This window comes from Hyperolius riggenbachi, chromosome 3 (assembly GCF_040937935.1).
Source record: "Hyperolius riggenbachi isolate aHypRig1 chromosome 3, aHypRig1.pri, whole genome shotgun sequence".
NCBI lineage: Eukaryota > Metazoa > Chordata > Amphibia > Anura > Hyperoliidae > Hyperolius > Hyperolius riggenbachi.
In genome coordinates this window covers 202808203-202831198 of record NC_090648.1, presented here as the reverse complement: position 1 = coordinate 202831198, position 22996 = coordinate 202808203, and the positions used below count along the sequence as shown (strand labels likewise).

The window sequence follows — 22996 nt, the reverse complement described above, 5'->3', positions numbered from 1 at the left end:
TAAATCTACCAATTGGCTTTAAATACTCACTTATGCATGTGTCCTGTTCCTTTTGTTAACTCCAACAAGTCTGTGGTGCACAGCATAGCCTTATGGAGAGATGGTTTATAGTCACTGTTCTCCCTCCTGGCATCAAGATTTACATATTCAACAGAAGAATGTTACATATGACTATAAAAATAAAACAAAAAACAGGATTACAGGGATGGTTATCTAAAAGGGTAGAGGTAGAGGAAGAGGAGAAATGGCTTAAGATCTAAAGGCTGCCATTATTCTTATGCATTTGTGTAGTTCTTACATATTCCACCGTGCTTTACAGAGTATATAGCCATGTAACTTAGGCTCCATTCACAGTGGGTGTTGCATTCCCTGTAAAAACAGGAAAGCAACAGGAAAGACAACCATTGCGTCGCATCTAGTCAATGAAAATCCTGTTTTTTCATTGTTGAAACGCGTTTTATGTGGTAAAAAATTCTGTTAGATGGTACCACACCAGACACACTGTGAACGTCGCATAGATTTTAAATTGCAGTGTGACATTCAGTATGACTATGCATCTGCTACATCACACCACTGGGAACGTAACTGAACTGTCCTTCAGAGGAGCTCTCAGTGTAATCCCTACCATAGTCCTAATGGCCATGGTGTAATTTCCCTATTTTTTTAACCAGATCTGACTAACTAGATGAATACATTTGTCCAGAAAGCGCCACTCAGAGGCAATCTGGAATAATATATTCGTCCATCAGTGCTGTGCCAATTGGATGCATATACGCGTGCAGGCGACTCATTCTCCACCACTATTACAGGGGATTATATGCGGAAGGGGAAGGAGTGTTCCCCCGAGAAAAATTATCCCCTGTTAATGAATCAGCATGCCTCCAGTCAGACGGCATCTTGATTCAAGAAAACGGAACATCGCAATATGTAAAAAAAAAAAAAAAAAAAAAGATCAAGCACTTCCTGGTAACTTCCAGGAGAATGCTTAGTGCCACCTAGTGGCCAAAAAGTAAGATTAAAGTAGGGAAAAAACACATTACACATTTACTAAAGCTTGATTAACCCCCCCAACCCTCCTCTATAGCTGTAAAAAAATGACACTTTTTTAAAAGTGACATAGTTAACTTAGAGACTAAACTTTTTAATATGTATGTTGTGAGGGTATATTACTGTTGTCTTTTGCCTATATGGGCTTGCAATTAGTAATGGACGCAAAACTGAAAAAAATGCACCTTTATTTCCAAATAAAATATTGGCACCATATTTTAAAAAATGAAATTGGGAAATACTTTAAACATTGCCATAATTGGGACAAATGGGCAAGTAAAATGTGTGGGTTTTATGCATAGTACAATGTTTTTATTTTAAAACTATAAAGGCCAAAAACTGAGAAATAATGATTTCTTTTCTATTTTTTGCTTATTATTCCCATTAAAATGCATTCAGAATAAAATAACTCTTTGCAAAATGTACCACCTAAAGAAAGCCTAATTGGTGTAAAAAAAAAAACAAGATATAGATCGTTTCGTTGTGATAGTAATTAAAGTTATTGGCGAATGAATGGAAGGAGCGCAGACATGGGGAAATTGCTTCTGTCCTAGAGGTGAAATCACCTGTGGGTTGAAGTGGTTAAATGCACAGAAAGAGTAATTAGTATAACTAGAAGTCATAATATACATACACAATAATATACATACACAGTGACTCTCTATAAAGAGTGAAAAAGCTATTAATACTATACAAAAGACTATATAGCAGTCACCAGGTACTGATTATTAATTGTAATCTCCAGTTGCCTCAGTGTTTAATCAATGCAGTTCCAGAAGGTATATAATACGAGGCCACTATGCAATCATGAGTAGAAATGGCCTGAACGGTTAGCTCGGTGTGTAGTTTGCGTGGATTTCAGCTGTCCGCAGCAGGTAGCAAACACATAATATTGGCCTTGATTCATAAAGCATTACCTCATGCGGTAATGCTGAAAACAGCAGACTTTACCGACCACTTAGCAAAATGTCAATTCATAAAGGCTGTTACCGCATGAAAAACTGACATTACCGACCAGGGAGATAAATTACCGACTTGGCTGCAGTTACCGACAACACGTCAGTAAATTGTCAGCAAATGTCAATTCATAAAGCCTTCAACAAGCGGTAAGCCTGGCGGTAGTTACCGACACCTCTGGTGAGGTCTTAACAAGTTACCGACAGCTCTGACAGCTCTGATTAATGCAAAGTGCAGAGAGCCGAAGTCTGTTTGATTCATCTGTGGAGAGAGCCAGAAAGCCCTCTGTGTGAATAATTTCAGCAGGCAGGGAAAGACTGTGTGACTCATCTGTCTGAGTCATCAGTGGAAAGAGCCGTCTGTGTGAGTAATTTCTGCAGGCAGGGAAAGACTGTGTGACTCATCTGTCTGAGTCATCAGTGAGAGAGCCGTCTGTGTGATTCATTTCTGCACGGCAAAGAGGGAATCGGGACACTGCTCTACTCTACCGCTCAATGGGCTGCGGTAATTTACCGACCTCCAAGGGCAGCTGGGGAAATCTTTATGAATTAGCACACAGACCGGGAAAATACCGAGTGCTGTATTTTCCCGACAAGATTTTGTTTATTGCACTGCTGTTTATGAATCGAGGCCATAGCGTGTTTCGACCTGCCCCCTATACCTCTTCATTGGGCTAAACTTTGATCCTCTACATCACAGTCAGCAGACACATGGCAGCCAATCAGGCTGCACTTCCTCCTGGACCCCCACCCCCCTATAAAAACACAGCAGCGTTGGCCATGTTCTCAGTCTCTGTCTGCTGCTGTAGTGAGAGGAGAGACATTGTTGGAGATAGGGAAAGCGTTAGTTAGGCTCTTGTTAGCTTGCTCTTTGCTGAAATTTGTTGCTGAAAGTACCCCAAAAAAGCTCTGTTGAGAGCTAATATTCTTCTGATGCATTTTTATTGTGTGTGTGACACTGACACTGCATAGATACAGCCCTGTCTGTCACAGCTGGCCCTTGCTGTACTGTGCCAGGCCCAGCACACTGTATTACCAGTGCATATCTTTCCACTGTATTTGTGTGACTTAACTCACTATACCATAGGTCTCTTGGTGGGTGACACTGCATAGATACAGCCCTGTCTGTCGCTGCTGGCCCTTGCTGTATTTGTGTGATTTCACTTACTACACGATAACTCTCTTTGTGGCTGACACTGCATAGATACAGCCCACAGTTGCCAGCTGGAATTTGTAGTCTGCCCGCCAGCACACTATATTATACCAGTGCATATATTTCCACTGTATTTGTGTGATTTAACTTACTATACCATAGCTCTCTTTGTGGGTGACACACTGCATACAGCCCACAGAGAGACAGGGACAGTTAGCTAGGCTGTTCTTTATTGATGAAAGCACCCCAAAACAAAAGCCTATTTGAGGGCTCATATTTTCTATTCTTTTTTTTTTTTTAATTTGTGCGTGTGACACTGACACTGCATAGATACAGCAGGAGACATTGGCAGTGCTTCCAAACAGAGGCTGCTCCCGAATTGATTACCTGCAATAGATGTGCAGAGCTCCACAATATGGACAAAATTGCATTCAAAACGGGTACAGCAAAGGAGGGCGTTAGCTTCAGTATAAATAGTATGTGCAGAAATTATTCCATACTAGACTTCCCCACGGCGATGACGTGCCCTCGCGAGGAAGACCTACCGCTAGACTAACGATAAAAACATAATTTTGTTCCTAGTGCTGCTACTCATAAAATGGTATACACATTTCTTCAAACAGACATCAAACAAATGACAGTGCTCACAGGCTGCAACTGAAATGAAAACCAAAAGAGGCATGCAGAGCCCAACAGGGGCTAAATACATGCCTTGAATGCAAATCAGATGCAAATTATGTACTAGTCCCTAATCTAAAATTTTAATGCAAATTGAAGCACATGGATGCAGCTAGCCATAAGTATACTAACATGAGTTTTGTACAGCAGGAGACATTGGCAGCACTTCCAAACAGAGGCTGCACCCGAACTACCTACCTGCAATAGATGTGCAGAGCTCCACAATGTGGACAAAATTACACAACTTGCATTCAAAACAGATACAGCCAAGCAAGGGCCCGTCATCACCGTGGGGAAGTCTAGTAGGAAATACCAAATATTGAGTCGTGGAAAAAGCAACACCCACCTAGGGACATTAGCCTTACGAAGGCACTTGATCAAGAAGCACAAACACCACTGGGATGAGCACATGAGGAAAAGCAGCACACAAATGCAAAGCCACCCTCTGCATCCTCTTCCTCTTTCAGGTGCAGCATCTTCAGCCGCTTTAGCCTCTGCTGCCCTTGCACCTTCACAGCCACCCTCCTCCACTCCGCCCCTCACCTTGAGCAGTTCTTGCTCCTCTGCCCACAGCAGCCAGGTGTCCGTTAAGGAAATATTTGAGCGGAAGAAGCCAATGTCTGCCAGTCACCTCCTTGCCCGGCGTCTGACAGCTGGCTTGGCAGAACTGTTAGCCCGCCAGCTGTTACCATACAAGCTGGTGGACTCTGAGGCCTTCCAAAAATTTGTGGTGATTGGGACACCGCAGTGGAAGATACCAGGCCGCAATTATTTTTCAAAAAGGCGATACCTAAACTGTACACTACTTACACTACCTGATCCATGTATACACATGCAAGATGTTTTAAAGCGCTTTATGCCTCCAATTTAGGAATGCAATGTGATTTCTGCCCTTTAGGGATTATAACCCTACTCTGCATCAAATACGTAATTTTCCCAGGGACTTTTGGCATGTATTCCACTCCGGCATGCCTCCCTCCAGGTGTTAGACCCATTGAAATAACTTTTCCATCACTTTTGTGCCCAGAAACAGTCTTTGTAGGTTTTAAAATTTGCCTACCCATTGAAGTCTATGGCGGTTTGCCCGGTTCACGTGAACTCGAACTTTTGTGGAAGTTCACGTCCGCGGTCCTCAAACCCAAAATCTGAGGTTCGAGTCATCTCTAATCTTAAGGTATGCCTCTTTTAATAACAGCTGAAGATGGTGCATTCACTGCTTGTCAGCTGCTCATGTGCACCAGCCCGACGCTTGTTAGCACTCGGTACCATCCCTGGACAGGCAGCCCCCATCGAGTCATGTCTGAGTGTGACTGCAACTCAGACATGACGTATTGCAGTCCTCATGCCGCGTAATAACACCACTGCATGTCAACGCTAACACACTAGGCCTTACAAATGTTGCCATTCATCCGCAGCTGAATGGTGCTCGTGAGCAGCAGACAGGACAATGAACTGCCTGACAAGCGTGCAGTTCAGCCTCCCATCTAGAGGGGCCTTAAATGAGTGTAATTCACCTGCAGCCCTGCATCTTATAATATATACAGTACAGAGCAGTACCCAAATACCAGTATTAAGCGTGCAACTAGCAGCGAACAGAAAGGCATTATGCGTATATGTAAGTTCTAATGTGAAAAAGAGATGTTTCGTATGCAGTTCTCTCCCTTGTCATCATACCTAAGAAATATTTGACCCCTCTCAGCCTCCCTTGATTCCATCAATAGAGATGGTCATCATCCTGGCTTGCATTCAGATTTATTGTGCAAGTTGTGTGTAGCAAGGCAATGAGCCAGTCAGATTCAACAGAAAGTGCATTTAGCTGGCCCAGTTTCAAACTGTGTACAATTTGTATTAAATAATTTTCATGCAAAGCAAATGGTGATCTTACTGATAATCTGCATCCAACAGTAATACCTGCCAGCAGAGATATGGTGATACTGTGTATGTGTATTTCCACACTGGGCAGGTTCCCTGCGAGTTTGTCCCATAAGGCCCCTTTTACTATAAACACGTTATGTCACACTGTGTCAGTTTCCACCTAATGCACCTCATCACAATGGCCATCAAAGTCAATGCAATCAACGTGATAGACCCATAGGAATATCATTGCATGGCGTTGTGATTATTATTTATTGTCCATTGCAAGACAACAAATGGACTTGGGTTTGCCTGCTGTAATATTGCTTTGTGCAGACAGTGCATGGTAATATTACTGCTTCCACTGGCAGCAGGCTGCCACAAGTTACGCTATTAGGACCTGAGCCCACTAACGCAGTTGTGTCCACTTCTGTCCGCTTTTCAGCATCTGTAACATTGATGTGTAAGTGAAAAGCGGTCACAACTGCGTCAGTGGGCTCAGGCCCTTAGTGCGACCCGCAGTACTCAAGTAACAAGAGCATTTCCTACGGAAAGGATGCTACTAATGACTGTTACCGTAGAGTACCATGCTAATAGCATAGGTAACTTGCTGGCAGTAGTTATGGTAGTATTGCCATGCGCTGTATGCGCACAGCAATATTTTCACAGCTTCGTGCATCAACCCTTCAGTGTGAAAGGAGCATATGGCAGCTGTCACAAATTTTTTTTGCATTTGCTATTCTGCATTTCTTGTTTTTTAGGTTTCTAATTTTCTTTTTTTTATGCAAACGTTCACATTATTATTTTCCTTGCATACCAATGAAGTTAATTTAATTTAAATTGTATGTAATGAACTTTACATTTGAATGCAAAATGTTGCATTTAGAATGTGAAAATTGCAATTCCTAGTGGCTTGCATTGCCCAGTGGCTTGCATTGCCATTCCCACGTTAGGAAAAAAAAAAAAGCATATCTGTGGGCCTTTTTTTATTTTATTTTTTTTACGGCAAATGGAAACGCACAAAAATGCAAATCGTGTTTTTGCGAATTTGCTTGCCTGTTTGGGGCACAGGAAAACTGAGGAAAACTTTTCTATACAGGAAAACTGAGATCCAATATTAATTAGTGGGATAGTTTACACTTGAATGCGTTTTTCGCATGCAAAAAAAGACCTGACAGCAGTGCAGGAGTTCAACAAAAAATCAACAAAAGTAATACCTGCGCCACACTACAGTAAAATACCGAAGCTTTTAATAATAGGTTAAAAATATTAAAACATCAATAGTGCCAGTAATCGACTGATAGACAGGGTAGAAACAACACTTGCATGTGATCACAGCAACAACTCTCACACCACCACACTAAGGCCCCAATTCACTAAGCTTATCTACTGTCTTTAATAACTCTTCTAGAGTTGTTACCATGGTGATAAGGCATGTAGTATTCAGGAAACATTTTACCTCAGGCAAGCCTAAAGTTAACTCTTCTGTCTTTAAATTAACTCTCCAATCCTTAAAATAACTCCAGAGTTAAAGACAGGCTGTTAATTAACTGCATGTGAAAATAACTACAGAGGAGGTAAATTAACTACAGAGGAGGTAAATTAACTACAGGAGAGGTAACTTAAGGAATGAAGAGGTAAGATAACTCTCTCACGTGTGGAGGTAAGTTTTCTCTTGCTTTATTATCTCTAGCATGATCTTAGTGAATTGAGGCCTATGTATTGAGAGATCTCACGCAAGCGCTTTCTATCTAGCTTCTAAGTACTACCAGTGGATCCATTCATCTTGTCTAGTTCCTATTTCTATTCATCACATTTGATTGTATAATCTTTGTAATCTTCTTTTCTAAGGAAAAGTTCTCTTTAAAAAGTTCCTTTAAAAAATCGGTAGTAACTCACTTTCCGGGAGAGGGGGAGAAGGCCCGTACTTGCCACAGATGTCAGGGCTCCGTTCTTATCAAACAGCAGTGAGTAATGAGCCTCGGCCGAAGGCTCTCACAATCCACGCCGTTTCCCGTACTGCTGACCCAGATTCAAATCGGCAAAACCTCCGGCGTACTTTACCGGATGTTCGGGTGACGTCACCTCTTACAGCCAATCCGCCGACATGTTTCGGTAGACACGCCTACCTTCCTCAGGGCTGATTTTCATTGGGTCAGTCTCTCTTTTATATACACGCCTTTTCTCCACCCCTCTCTCTTACGTGTCAGTGTTACGTGTCCTCATTGCATCCTTAAACATTGCCACATTTCAGCATCTTCATGCGGATATAGTGCCGCTTTTCACATCTCATACGTATTGCCATCCACATATACTAATGCACTCCAGCATCTACATGCGGATATTACTCCGCCTCTTATATATCAATATAGTTGTCTCCATGCAGATTTATATTGTCGTATATAGCCTCATCTCAACGTCTCCATGCAGATGTCATTCTACTTCTCATTCAAATGCAAATAATTCCACATCTTGATTAAGTCCTTGTGGGGCCAGACTATTCAGAGTATAGATCCATTTTGTCTCTATTCTAGACATCTTTTTTATATAATCCCCCCCTCTCCAGTCTTTTTCCACATTTTGGATAGCAAAAAATCTGAATGTTTGCAGACTTCCACCATGCACTTCGAAAAAATGTTTACTTAAAGGGTATTTCTTATTTTTACTCTTTATGTTATTGATATGCTCCCCTATCCTTGACACCAATTTTCTTTTGGTCCTCCCCACATATTGTTTTTTGCACCCACATTCTATGACATAAATTACTCCAATAGTAGTACAACTTAGATTGCCCACTATGTCATATTCCTCTTTAGTGGCTGTAGATATGAAGTTAGTAATAGGGGCCTCAAATTTGATGTTCCTGCAGTGCAGGAGTGTTTACATGTTCCTTATCAATTACAATTTTCTATGAAAAAAATATGAAAAAGCGTTTTCCCTGATACAAACAGTCATGGTTTGCAGAAAATGCATGCAGGAAAGCGTGCACAGAAACTGATAGAAAAGTGTGCTCCTTGCTGAGCCCTACAAAATCCCTTACTTAGTGCAAGTGTATCTGTAAGACTTGATTCACAGTGGGAGCTGCATTACCTTCTCTGTAAAAACTGAAAGAGAACGAAAAAGTCACAACACACACTATGCATTGTGTACAGTAAAGAACACAGTAAATTAAAAGTAAGCACACAATTGGAGTAGTGCAGTGACTGAAATGTATACTGCCAGAGGCAGGGTTGGTTCTGTAACCCAAGTAAAAATGCAACAAAGTTTGGTGAGCCTTAGCGCAATGGTGGTAATACTCAACAAGCACCTCAGCATGTGGACTGGGTGTGAAAGCGGGGTAAAATGGTTAATATAGTACCTTCTCCCAAAGTGAATGTTACCCCTGCTAGAGGACAAGTAATAGTAGATGACAAATCTTGCTGTAATACCGAACTTCAGAGCAGGGTGCGACTGTATGGCACAGTAGCAAACACTCTGCTCAGCGATACAGCGTCCGGCTCCCAGCTCTCCCTGGTCAGGCATTTGCCGGCTTCCTGCTTCCGGCCCCAGTGTGTTCCACAGCAGTTCTCCTGTCTTTGCTCCACCAGTGGCAGCGTGGCTGATGCTTCCTGGTTATGGGGCAAGCATGTACCTCACCACAGTTCCGATGACACCCAGTCTTTTGGTCTCCCCTCCATAGGGTGTGCGCGCTACCCACGGTAGGTCTCCTGTAAAGACACTGTGCCTGCGCAGGAGGCACCTGGCCATGGGAACGTGACTGCGAGTGGTGCACACCCACGCATGCGCAGAAGCAGCTGACCCGTCCGGGTCAGCGGCCGCTACTGAGGGGACAATAGCATACTGGGTGACATTGGAACTGTGGCGGAGGAACACAAAGACTTTTAGTGGCTGAAAGAAGCCCCAAATAAGTAAAGCTGCGGTACTTTATTTTTACTCCTGTATCCTTTAAGCACAATAAGTAGCAAAATAAAGGAGCTTAAGATTTCCTATACATTTCTGGATGGTTGACAACTCTTTTGATGTGTTTGAGACACTATTATGAGCTTGCTTGGCTTGCCTTGAATACTGAATGTTAATTTTAGTTGATAAAAAGAATGTGAATGTTTGCCAAAGAATAATCAGATTTCCACACGAGGAAGCCATTTTTATTGAATCACTTGATGAATAGGCGTCTTTTGTACAACTACTCATACACTGTAGGCACCTTTCACACATGACAGAATTTGCATGCACGCTGCGTTTTTGTGAATTCACGTTTACCACACTTTTGATGCAAGTCAATGGCATCACATTTGGCCTGCCTTGTTATGTGAATTTTCACATCCAACTTTTCTGAAAAATGGTATATATATACTGTGTATGTGTATATATGTGTATATATATATATATATATATATATATATATATATTTTATTATTTTTTTTTTTTTATTTATACAAAAAATTTTCTGCAATGGACATGCCAATTGCATAACATGCAAGTCAATAGAAGCGTGAATTTTTGCATTCTAAATGCAAACATTCACATGTGAAAGTGCAGATAATTACATACAATTTCATGTAAATTAACTTTATTATTACGCTTGGAAAACTGGGAATTTGAAAATTTCTATTAAAACATGAAAAAAAAATATCATGTGAAAAATCACAAAAACACAGAACCACAAATACAAAAATGTGAAAAAAGTGTGGCCAGAAATCACAGGGATAATTGGGAAGGCATCCTTACTAAACAATATTACCAATAGTCAGAATCCAGAAGTAACCAGAAGAGGCAGGTGGGAGTGATACACTGTGTGTGTAATTCCTTATGTCGATGGTGGAGGATTGTTGCAGAGAACTTGTTTTTATGAACCCTAAAGAGTTACTTAAAGTGGACCTGAACTCACACATGACCTGACCTGAACTCACACACGACTTGCGCATGACAGAAGGAAAACATAGAGAAATTTGCCATATATGTATTTAGACAGCTTAGCCTGTCGATCCTCCCTCATTTGTGTCTAATCACAAGTTGTAATTTAATCCTTCCCCGTGTCACATGACTGCCACGCCAGATGAGGCAGATAAGCTCATTTGGAAGCACAGGATGTTAACAATATGTCTGCTTCCATGAAAGCAGGAAGTAGAAACAGTGTAGGTTTATTTCAGGATTTGTATCAGCTGTAACAAAGAAATGTTTTTCTTTAAAGGTTATTATGATGTTGCGTATCTTTTAGAGCAGAGAAGAGGTTCTGAGTTCAGGTCTGCTCAGGTCCGAGTGATATCTATATACTGTACATGTCACTCTCATTACTTTTCAATCAGCTTTCATATTTCTGTCTATACTGTCACTAGTGTTATAAATTGTGGTTATGGGAGGAGGTTTGGAAGTCACACCAAGACCATTGCAGATGAATTAATATATACAGTGAGTATACGCTGACTTCTGATGGATTGGGCCCAGATTCTGGCAGAAAACAACTTCATAAAAACTATTTAAAGCCCTAGTTGATTGACAAGTTTTAATATAGCAAATATGTTTACAAAAAAATGTATTCTCTTGCATTACAAAAATGTAAAACTCCTGCTTTACTGATCCAGCAGTCTGGACCACCACAACAGCAACGTCCAGCACGCTACTGATTATCCATCGTCTATTATTATTAATTACTACAATAACATTGTCAATGTAATCGGGGAATGGTCATTTGTAGAAACTGTGCTTCAGAGACAGACAGCCATGATAGCATGTCAGTCTGTATGCCCAACCCTGTCCTCAAGGCCCACCAACAGTGCATGTTTTGTATACATCCACAGAGGTAATTAATCAGCTCTGCTGAGACACTAACTACCTCACCTGTGCATGTCTGTGGTTTTCTGAAAAACATGTACTGTTGGTGGGTCTTGAGGACAGAGTTGGGGAACTGTGAAGTATGGTATCAGAGGAAAACTCTTGTTCTCAATATGTTAACCACATTAATACAGTTTGTAGGAAGTGTTGTTCTAAATAATGGAGAACAGATATAAGCTTCTTGTTAAGCACAGCTGAAGACCCGAGTAGGATTAATAAAGCCTTTGTTGGGGAGACTATGATCACGGGATTACATTGTGAGCTCCTCGGAGGGACAATTAGTGGCATGACTATGTACTCTGTAAAGTGCTGTAGAAGATGTCACTGCTATGTAAATACATCATGATAATAATAATAGTAGTAATAACAATAGTAACAACAATAATAATTCAGTGCATCAGATATACTGATATAGGAAAAATTAAAGCAAACCTTTAAAAAAATTGAACTTGTTTTAATAAATATATTTACTGCAATTCATCTAATTATTTTCAGAAGATGAATTATCTTATAATTACTTAATATGAACAAGTTTCTGAATATTTGTCCACAGTTCTTCACAGTTCCCGTTCATTTTTGTTCACATAAAATTCACATTATTTATTAGCTGAAGACTCTCCTGATTTGCTTGTGGTATCCCACCCATGGCAGGGAAAGTACACAAGCAAATGTAATTCATTCTGTGATGCATGGTTGGGTTTATTTTTGTTTTGCAGATTGATGTTAAGCTGAGCCTAGTTGAAGAACCTCCTTAACAAATTGCATTTCAGTGATGCTAATGCCGCAGGGATTGTCTTTCCTGAGCTGTTTTATGAATCTTCACAACTGAAAGAGATGGAAATATCAAAATGCTAAATGTTTATGACTGACACTGGAAATGTGAAATCAAATTTTAATGGTGTTGTATAGGGCTTGCTTGCTTTAAAAGGGATGGCATTTTTTTTTCCAAAAATATTGAATTGAAAGCTTTTCCCAGTTTAGAAATGTATTTTGATTTTTCAACAGATTAATTGTAATTCATATTGCTTTTTTTAACCTAAAATTCAGTTTATGGCATCTCTTATGCAGTTATTACTTACTTTTAACAACTGTTTTTATAGTAATCCCTTCTTTGTGATAGAGCATGCTTTTTTTGCCATGGAAAAGTATGTTTTATTAGTAGCAAGCAGCCTTGAAGCTTCTGTCAGGGGTCCACCAAATCATCCTTACAGAAGCTTCATCATTGGTAACATGTGGACTGTAATTACAGAGGGAAGGGACATAGCCACCGACATGTTACTAGGAGGAAACTGAAACTAAGCTTTGGTAGAAAATCCAGTATGGCTGCTCACAGTGTTGCTGAGCCATGGATGTAAGCAGTTTATTTTGACATTTGCTGAACTAATCCAATGTTATAGTGTTATTTCTCCTGTAGCAGAGACTTTTTGACATGTTTACTTTCTCCGATTGGCCAGAACAGTCTATTGGCATGCCAGTTTTTTGTGGTTACTTCTAGAATAGCACAAGTTCAATTACTTAAAAAATAATAATATTAATAATACACTGACTGACTGAAACCAATAAGTCATGGAACCTTTATAATATAAAAAGATGGTATCTACTTATCAGTGTATAGTTACAATGCCTGGTTGTTTTGCATACATTTATACAGTTATTCTTTAAAGAGAAATTATAATTAACATGTGTTAATCTCCTCAATGTATAGTAATGTATAACACAATTGTTTCATTGTCTTGTTTGTCATTGCATCCATATGCTAGAGTAACTGTAGTTGACTCCTTTAGCATCTTTATTTTATCTAATCTTCTTTAAGTGTTCCCAGCCAGGCGATGGCCTGTGCTTTGAGTTTTGAGGTATTTTAAAAAATACTGTAAGAGCTTAGATTCTACATGATTAAATTAGCAATATTGCAAATAAGTACACAAACTAAAAACATCTGAACCAAAATTAGGTTTCTTATTGTGCTGTTATCCCAGTCACTCTCCTTGGCCAAATAGCCTAGGCAGTTATTTACTTGAATCTCGGTGGTAAATTCACCTCTGCACAATAAAATTATGCTGAACTATACTTGTATTCAGTTGGATATATATATGTTATACAAGCAATTGTACATTTACTTTGCTATAAAATGTGTCTCTGCAATAAATATATCTTGGCAGTGTGATGGTTATTCCTTTATTGAGACATCAACCTTGACTGCCTGCGGTGTGTTGTGTAAATACATTAGGCTCCATCCCAGCCATCAGATAATATGTACATATTTGCAGGCACACAGTTGTCAATGTTCCAGACATCTCCTAATACCGAGACAGAGCACATCAAAATGAGACAAAGGCCACTGTCAGCAAACTAAGAGAAAATAAAACTAGTTGGTCTGCCAGCAAGATAATACAGTGATTTATACTCACTTCCTGCAGGAGAAGGAAGATAGGACATTTCACGGCCTTCTAATCTCCTCATCTGTGCTATTGCTGGATCCCTGACATAAATGATAAAACAAAAATGTGAAAGTCACATCTCACTGCATAAAAGTAAACTGGGCGATTCGAATAATTTGAAAAGTTTTAAAGTAAAAATAGTCATTCATACTATAAATCGTTATACATTTGCATCTGAGACTTAGAGAAACAAAACTTAGTCTGACTGGAGATAGGCAAACAAAAATACCTTAGTTGGAAGATTCTAGGAAAAAAGTTTTAGTTTTTGAAAAGGTGTTAAGGGGTTTAGATTATCTGAGATTTTTTTTCCGATGTATATTATCCTATTATCCTTATCTGGAAGACCTTCAAACATTCCTCTGCAGGGAGGAAGTAATAAAAAACTTGTGAGTGAGTCAGCAACAAAAATTATATTTTTCTAGAGAGGGAAGGAGTTAGAATCCAACACTATTTCCTTATGTTTCTGACTACTAGTCATATTGAATCTACAAAGCTCTATGGAAGTTTCAGGCACAGGAAGTAAGGGCAAAGCCCTCAAAAAGACAAGACACAGACAACAAGAAAAATGCCTGACATTTTCTAATCTCTTTCCAGATATAGAATAAAAAATGTACCTCAATAAAGAATTCATAAACATGCATACTTCCTACAGAGTATGTTAAATATTTTGGTTAGCAAATATTGAAATTGGAGATCAGGAGTCCTTCTAACTAATCCGAAGTATCATAAATGAGTGAACATGGTGGGGATTATTCTAATTAAGGGCAGTGGGATCCTCTGCACAAGTATGCAGCATTCGTTCTGTATTTATAGAGGAAAGTATAGTGCATACATTTAGTCCAGAGGAAGTAGCATTGCAACACCAAACTGTCATAAGTGTTTTCCCGCAGTGTAGTTTGTACCTCACACTCTTACATATGTGTTTATCTTGAGTGATGAATTTGATCAAAAGTGGTCCAAGATCTGTTTTTAAAGTATAAAATAAGAAAAATCCAGGAACTGGGTTTCAAAGTTTGAGGTAAATAAATGCAACATAAAAGCACCCCCAACAAAATCACGAGTAAACCTGCTTAATTTACAATGCAGCTGGGAAAAAAACATGGTGATGGGGAACAGTACATGTATAACCTAGAAGGTCAGATCTACTGTACATTACAATGAAAACAGATCCTATGTTTTCTTTTGGAATCAAGCTTAACTTTCCAGTGCACCTCTGATTCCAGTTATAGGATACCATGCTTGGTAAAGTAACTTGGTCTAAACCATGAAGGAAAAAAGTTTTGATGCCCTCACATAATCATGTGCAAAGTGCTTAGAGAGTTTGGCAACTATATTATCTATATTGTACTTTATATTGCAAAGATAATTATCTTAATGCCACTATTGATATATTATTTAAGGAAAGAATTGTGCTGAACAGACAGAACAAGTGTTGTGTTGAACAGACAGAGAAAGTTAATGTATTGCATACTTTAGTAGACCATAGGGGGTACTTGAGCTTGTCATAGTAGATCTATTGTAGAGACTTTTGAAACTACAAATTTAATGAATATATTTAAATATACTTTACCTAAATAAGTATTAGTAGTTAACTAAAAGCAACAGGTAATGTTTCACAAGAATTTATTCACAATTATGAAGAACACCTAACAAATATAAATGCATTGAGGTGTACTTGAGATGCCATTATAAGGAACAGGGAGTACTTGGCCAACATAGTAAATAATAAAAAGATACATGCTATAATAATATTGACAAACACTGCTATATGCATAAACCCGGCTGACATATGTTCAACTTTCTATTGACTCGAGAATATCTATGAAATTGCCTGCTTAACATGTGGATGCTTTATGGCTAGTAAATTTATATTCACACTGAAGAAAAAGCTGTAAACCCACATCAACAAACAATACCAAATTTTCCACTAGAAATGATGACAAAAGTGGGTACATGTTGTGAAACCCATATATATGCTTTTTAATTCTTCTGTTTAGCTATTACACATGTAGTTATATATAGAAAACATAAAGAAAAACTCCAGTCCAGTAGCGTAAAGTTTTCGTTTCCAAAGTCTGCTTCTCCCAACAAGTCAGTTTAGCATTGTCACCAAATGTAATATGATGGCATGGATTATATTAGTAATAACATACTTGATCAGGACAACCCTTCAACATGTTTTCCAGAGAACTGATGGCAATGAAGCTAATTAAAATGAATCATTAAAGTTAATTAATATTTATAATAAAAAATACACATTAGAACTAGTTTTCAAATATTCTAAGAAATTGTAAAAAATACTAGGAAAAACAAGACATATAATTCAGTGCATCAGATATACTGATATAGGAAAAATTAAAGCAAACCTTTAAAAAAATTGAACTTTTAATAAATATATTTACTGCAATTCATCTAATTATTTTCAAAAGATGAATTATCTTATAATTACTTAATATGAACAGGTTTCTGAATATTTGTCCACAGTTCTTCACAGTTCCCGTTCATTTTTGTTCACATAAAATTCACATTATTTATTAGCTGAAGACTCTCCTGATTTGCTTGTGGTATCCCACCCATGGCAGGGAAAGTACACAAGCAAATTTAAATCATTCTGTGATGCATGGTTGGGTTTATTTTGTTTTTAACTCCATGAAATTGTTTTGCAGATTGATGTTAAGTTGAGCCTAGTTGAAGAACCTCCTTAACAAATTGCATTTCAGTGATGCTAATGCCGCAGGGATTGTCTTTTCCTGAGCTGTTTTATGAATCCACACAACTGAAAGAGATGGAAATATCAAAATGCTAAATGTTTATGACTGACACTTGAAATGTGAAATCATATTGTAATGGTGTTGTATAGGTGTTGTATGAGTAAGAGATTGTCAGCACACAGACCATACCAAACAATAACGTATCAGGTAGGGCTAGTCCACTTATCGATTGCCATGTGACAGAGAAGGCTTAGACAACAAAATAAATGTCTGGGCCTGCAGGAAGTAATTGCTTATATCATTAACACAGAACAAATTATAAACACCTTTTAAGAGTCATTAAAACTCAAGACATGACACAAAATCTTTACAGGAACTGGTAGTCTTTAAAAGCAGATTACGTGCAAGAGGAAAAGGTATTAAAATTAACTGCAATAACTGACATAATTAAGAGGATTAAATTCATCCCAATGTTCTCCTGTAAGCACAGTAAATTTAGAGGCAAATGTACTACATTTGCTGACGTGTAAAAACACCAATAGAACCATACATAGCAGATAATTCTATACAGAGATATTTCACTAAGAAATAATGTATAACCATCCCGTGCTTGATAAAATTCTCCTGCACATTTGGGCAGCTGTACTTTATATCTATACTATACTGCTGGCTTCCTTGATTTTTATATGTCCTCAGGCTCTGTATTTTATAGAGAAAAAAGTGATAGCTACATTTGTGTTGATTTAGTGTTGTGTAAGCTAGATTGCTGAGAATGATGTCTTCTGAGCCTTTGTGATTTGCTTTTCATGTACAGGAAACCATGATGGACCATGCCCTGCGGACAATCTCATACATTGCGGACATTGGTAACATTGTTGTTCTGATGGCCAGGCGCAGGATGCCAAGGTCTGCATCTCAAGACTGTATAGAAACCACACCAGGTGCTCAGGAGGGGAAGAAACAGTACAAAATGATCTGTCATGTCTTTGAATCAGAAGATGTAAGTAAATACTTTCTGTAAATACTAAAGGAAAACTAATGAAGATGCATTGAATATAGTTAAAACCTTTGTTGGGTTGTTATTGCTGTCTGTGCTACTAATACAGTATGTGATGGAAAGCCACGCACTTCTAAATAACAGTAAAATCTAATGGAACTGTAAAACCTTCCCCAGTCTGTTAAAATCTAAATAATAGGAAAACATTTTTTGATTTTAAATGATTATGTAAAAGATTTTTGCTTTTGCTTTTTAAATTGCATACTGTTAGTATAGTGTGTAAATTAAGTCTTGAAAAGTAAATATGCTTGGTGGTCACTTCAAGTCACCATCAATTCAGACTTTGATCACCTCAAAAATGTAAAATAGCCAACCTAATCACCATCTACCAAAGAACAGGACACCCCAAGAAGCCGACACTGACCCTATAGAAAGACTTGCAAAGAAGCCAAGATGCACATTGAGGGAGTTAGTCTCCTCTCCTAGCCTTTGATCTTCACAGCCTCTCCTGATGCACTTTTATCCCAGACATAAGATAATAATTCCCATATTGTAAAAACATTTATTACTAAAGATTACAATCGAGTGATGCACTTTTCCAGTGATTTTAGCAATTATAGAAGTTTTTACACTATGGCAAGTATTATCTGTTATGTCATAAGTAAAAGTGCATCAGGAGAGGCTGTGGAGACTGAAGACCAGGAGGGGATCCTGAACCCCTAGTATCTTGGCTTCTTTGGAGGTCTTACTATATACAGGGTGAGTGTTGGTCCATAACCTGTAGTTTATAAGGCTGTGATTCTACCATTGTACTATTTGTTCTGCATTTAGGGCTACACCTAAAGTCACTTGGACAGTTAAACGCTGATTTTGAAACAAGTGCTATTTTAGAATTTAAGAAATAGCTTGTTTTGTGGTTTCAGTTTGTTACATCTGTAAAGTGCATTTGTACAGGTGATAATTGTATGCTATGATAGCTTATATTAGCAGAAATTGCATTCCATGGCCTTACAGTAAATAGCCTAACAGCTTACCTGATGTCTAAAAACAAATACAAGCCCTAATTAAATTACAGTTGTGGTCTCTAGAGTCGGGATAGTTGTAGCATTACTTATTGCAACTATGTAGCTTTATTTATCATAGTGTGAAGAAAAAGGTCACTACATTATTTGTTGCATATTATGAAAATAGACAGAATTTAGTGAACAGTTAAAACTAGGGATGGGACAAATCCACAATTTCTTCGAATCCGAATCCCAATCTAAAAATGTTCTTGAATGTCTCGAACCTTTCGAATCTCAAATCTCACGAATCCTGGACATAAGAATTGTGTGATCTGTGGAATGGTTGCCAACAGTATAGGTAGGCAGGCAGGCATAGGTGCTCACAGTATAGGTAGCTAGGTAAAGGAGCCTTCAGTATAGCTAGCTAGGTAAAGGTGCCTCCAGTATAGCTAGCTAGGTAAAGGTGCCTCCAGTATAGCTAGCTAGGTAAAGGTGCCTTCAGCATAGCTAGCTAGGTATAAATGCCTTCAGTATAGCTAGCTAGGCATAGGTGCCGTCGGTATAGCTAGCTAGGTATAGGTGCCTTCAGTATAGCTAGTTAGGTATAGGTGCCTTCAGTAATAGCTAGCTAGGTATAGGGGCCTTCAGTATAGCTAGCAATGTATAAGGGCCTTTAGTATAGCTAGCAAGGTATAGGGGCCTTCGGTATAGTTAGTTAGGTATAGGTTCATTCAGTATAGCTAGATAGGTATAGGTGCCTTCAGTATAGCTTGGTATAGGTGCCTTCAGTGTAGCTAGTTAGATATAGGGGCCTTCAGTATAGCTAGTTAGGTATAGGGACCTTCTAGTTAGGTATAGGGGCCTTCAGTATAGCTAATTAGATATAGGGGCCTTCAGTAAAGCTAGCAAGGTATAAGGGCTTTCATTATAGCTAACTAGGTATAGGTGCCTCCAGTATAGCTAGTTAAGTATAGGGGCCTTCAGTATAGCTAGTTAGGTATAGGGACATTCAGTATAGCTAGTTAGTTATAGGGGCATTCAGTATAGCTAGTTAGGTATAGGGGCCATCAGTATAGCTAGTAAGGTATAGGGGCCATTGGTATAGTTAGTTAGGTATAGGGGCCTTCAATACAGCTAGCTAGGTATAGCTGCCTTGAGTATAGCTAGCTAGGTATAGGTGTCTTAAGTATAGGTAGCCCGGGCACCCCTCCCTCTGTGCGCCTCCTCTGCTCACCCCCCCCACATAGAAAAAAAAAGCAATGGCTCACCTAACAAGGGAATCCAGCGCAGTGTGCAGAGTCGCAGACCTCTCGCTTCCTCCTCTGTTCCCCCTAGTGAACGGCTTTTGCAAACGCGTCATCACTAAAGCCGGTCACTAGAGGGAACAGAGGAGGAAGCAAGATGTCTGCGGCTCTGCGCTCTGCGCTGGATTCCCTTATTAGGTGAGCCGATGCTTTTATCAAGGACAAGGGCGAGCGGCGGATCGGCGGTTGCGCAGGGATGCAGCGTCGGGATTCGATGGATTTGTTATGTGGGAAATGGCGTCGGGATTTGAATCCACGAATCTCTAATATTTCTAAATATTCGAGGGATTCGTGCATTCGCCGGATTTGCCGTCCCACCCCTAGTTAAAACAAAAATTAATCTAAAAGCTGGGTTACACTGAATCAGTTGCTCTCAGCTATAATGCAACATATAACTTATGAGAAGGATTTTTCCATGTTTTCCTAATGGTAAGTTTACATCTATAACTTATAACGCATAGATGTAAACTGACCCAGATGTAAAGCTTACAATAGATTAGGCAGATTATTACAATGTGCACCTTCCATAGTTAGAGAAAACTCTGGCTTTTTTTGGGGGGGGGGGGGGGGAGGCAGCAGTAATGGTACTGAAATGATGCTGTCTTCGCTTATCTGGATTTTCTGTATATTTATATGTACCTGTGTTTCCTAAGGAATGCAATTATACTTTAACATAATAGATCAATCACTGGGCACCATTTTACATTCTGCATCACTCAACATTATAAAATGTGTTGTCTTAACAGTCACATACACACACATGGCTTGTATGAAAGTCCAGTAGCTTGAAGGATACTGTCTGTGTCCTCTCCTTCAGGCTTCTAATAATTCCCATTGCCAGGCAGCCTACTGTGTCATTGAATCGGTGTGAGTGTTAAAAAAAAACATCAAGCGCACAAAATCAAAACCACATGAATTCATAAGGCTATAATCTATTCCGCCAACCTGCTCATTTATAAGCTAGAGAAGGTATAGTTAAGGTCAGAGAAGCCATGACAGAGAATCTGCAAACAGCGGTTTTCATAGCGTAAATGCATTATGTAATGCTAATTACATTTCATTTATTTGATTACGACCTAGGCCTGTGTCTGCAGAATATACTGCTAAAATAGCCCCTTTCATGCATGTGTAATTCCATTGCTAATTAGCAAAGTCCTAGAACAGCTTATGAATTCTGTCACACTTTGACATATTGTCATATTTTGCAGCGGTTTATCTTGTTTTTAAAATAAGCACTTCATAATTGTAGCTACTAATGGAAATGCTAGCTGTGGAATTTGCTTGCCTGATGTGTAAAGGGCAACTTTTCTTCCACGCAGTTCTTTTAATTTTGATGACATATTGATTTAATGTCATAAAAGGAATATCTATAAATGTTTTTTTCATCTGGTACTCTCTTTAATGCTACGTTCTTTTAGCCATGTGCATCAGTACCACGACCATGATCTTTCCAAGTACATAGAAGAGTCCGCACTGCATAGCTGTTGTGACAAAAGATAAATAGGATTTTATCAGGGTAATGAGCATCTCCACTTGAATCCACACAGTTTGCAGGTCCAATTATGTTAAATACTAAGACAGGTGATTGTGCTGGAGTTCACAGATATCAGTGTAGTTATACTATGAGCAAAGAACATTTTTTACTTTGATACCTCAAATTTTCACTTGCTCGAAGCATATAGTTGAATGCTTTCAACTGCAAAGGTAAGATAAGTCCTTCAAATAGGAAGTAAAATCAATCTTAGCAATGCTTATACTATCCAGGAAAATTTGCTATGAAGCAAACATCAGAAAGGTCACTCAGATACATTTCTTCCTATAAGGGCATGATTCTGAGTCATGTAGCTTCTCATTTATGTAACTCCGTAAACCTGATTTCACAGAGTTCTCACATAAGTGATTCTGACTGTAAATTAATCTCGGAATAGTTCAGAATGTCTGCTGTTAGCTGGTAAGCTTTGCAACCCTCATCCAGGTGATATTGGATAACAAAAAGTCTTGCTGAAAAGTTAGGCAGTTGGGGGATGACAAAGGCAGCAATATGCACTCACAGAAATAAATTATGACTTCCCTGGATATATTACTTTATACATTTTCCATGGGTGCAATGCAAGGACATGATGATCACTAGACATCAGTTAGCTTTCACACCCAAGGACCCCTCCCTTCCCCTCCAGGTTAGTTGGGCAAAGGCATTACTGCCCCATTTATTACAGTGTTAAAATACAATAGAAGGGCCCTTGGACCTCTTAGCAGTGCATAGCAGAATGCCTACATTTGTCTGCTACAGTCAGGATTGCAGCAGTCCCCTTCACAGAAGCTGTGATAGAGAGTCTACTGGGTTATTCTATACTTTCCAACTCAGAAGGTTTGGCTTCCAGAGGTTAACAACATCTTTTATATACTCTACAAAAGAGACCTCACATTTTTCAAGGTATTCTGTCATTCCAGTCTTGTCAGTTCCACTCATCCCTATGTGTCATCTAAAAGGAAACATTTTTTTAATAAATACAGGCCGAGTTTGCATGATGACTTTTGTTCTTCATAATATCGAACCTTGAGTACCTTAATTATTTAGTTCCAACGTTTGTTAGCAAGCCTGTCATAAGTTAAAAAGAGATGATGCATGGAAAAACACTGGTCCTCATGTCATAGGCCCAGATTTAAGGTGATCCTAAACATAAGGATTTCAGAAGCCACAGAGCTTTATTAGGTAGAAAAGCCAGAGTGGTGGGCTGTATTGCATTACATTTTTATATTTGGTGGCAGAAGAATTTCAATAATGATTCATGGGAATTGCAGGTCTTCTTTAGCAGGGATTCTTTTCTATGAGCATGTTCAGTTTTTAATAATGTAGAAATATACTGTAACTATTTGCAGATGCTTGACTGTACATCAAGTGTTTGTGTGCGATACTCCTAAAAAATGAGTTTCAGCTGAAATTCTGCAGCTCTTACCAAGTTTCACTTTCTTGTATTGATGGACATCAAAAAAATCTGAAATATCAGCTGAAAATACATCA

At 38.9% G+C, this 22996-nt stretch overlaps 1 protein-coding gene across 4 annotated transcripts in view; it reads left to right on the top strand.

Moving 5' to 3' along the window:
* APBA2 (amyloid beta precursor protein binding family A member 2) overlaps positions 1-22996 on the top strand; it is a 453336-nt gene that overhangs the window by 338517 nt on the left and 91823 nt on the right. For all 4 annotated transcript variants that reach the window (XM_068275575.1, XM_068275573.1, XM_068275574.1 and 1 more), the window contains one exon: positions 17484-17669. In XM_068275575.1, coding sequence (XP_068131676.1) covers positions 17484-17669 — 186 coding nt within the window. The remainder of the gene's footprint in view (positions 1-17483; positions 17670-22996) is intronic.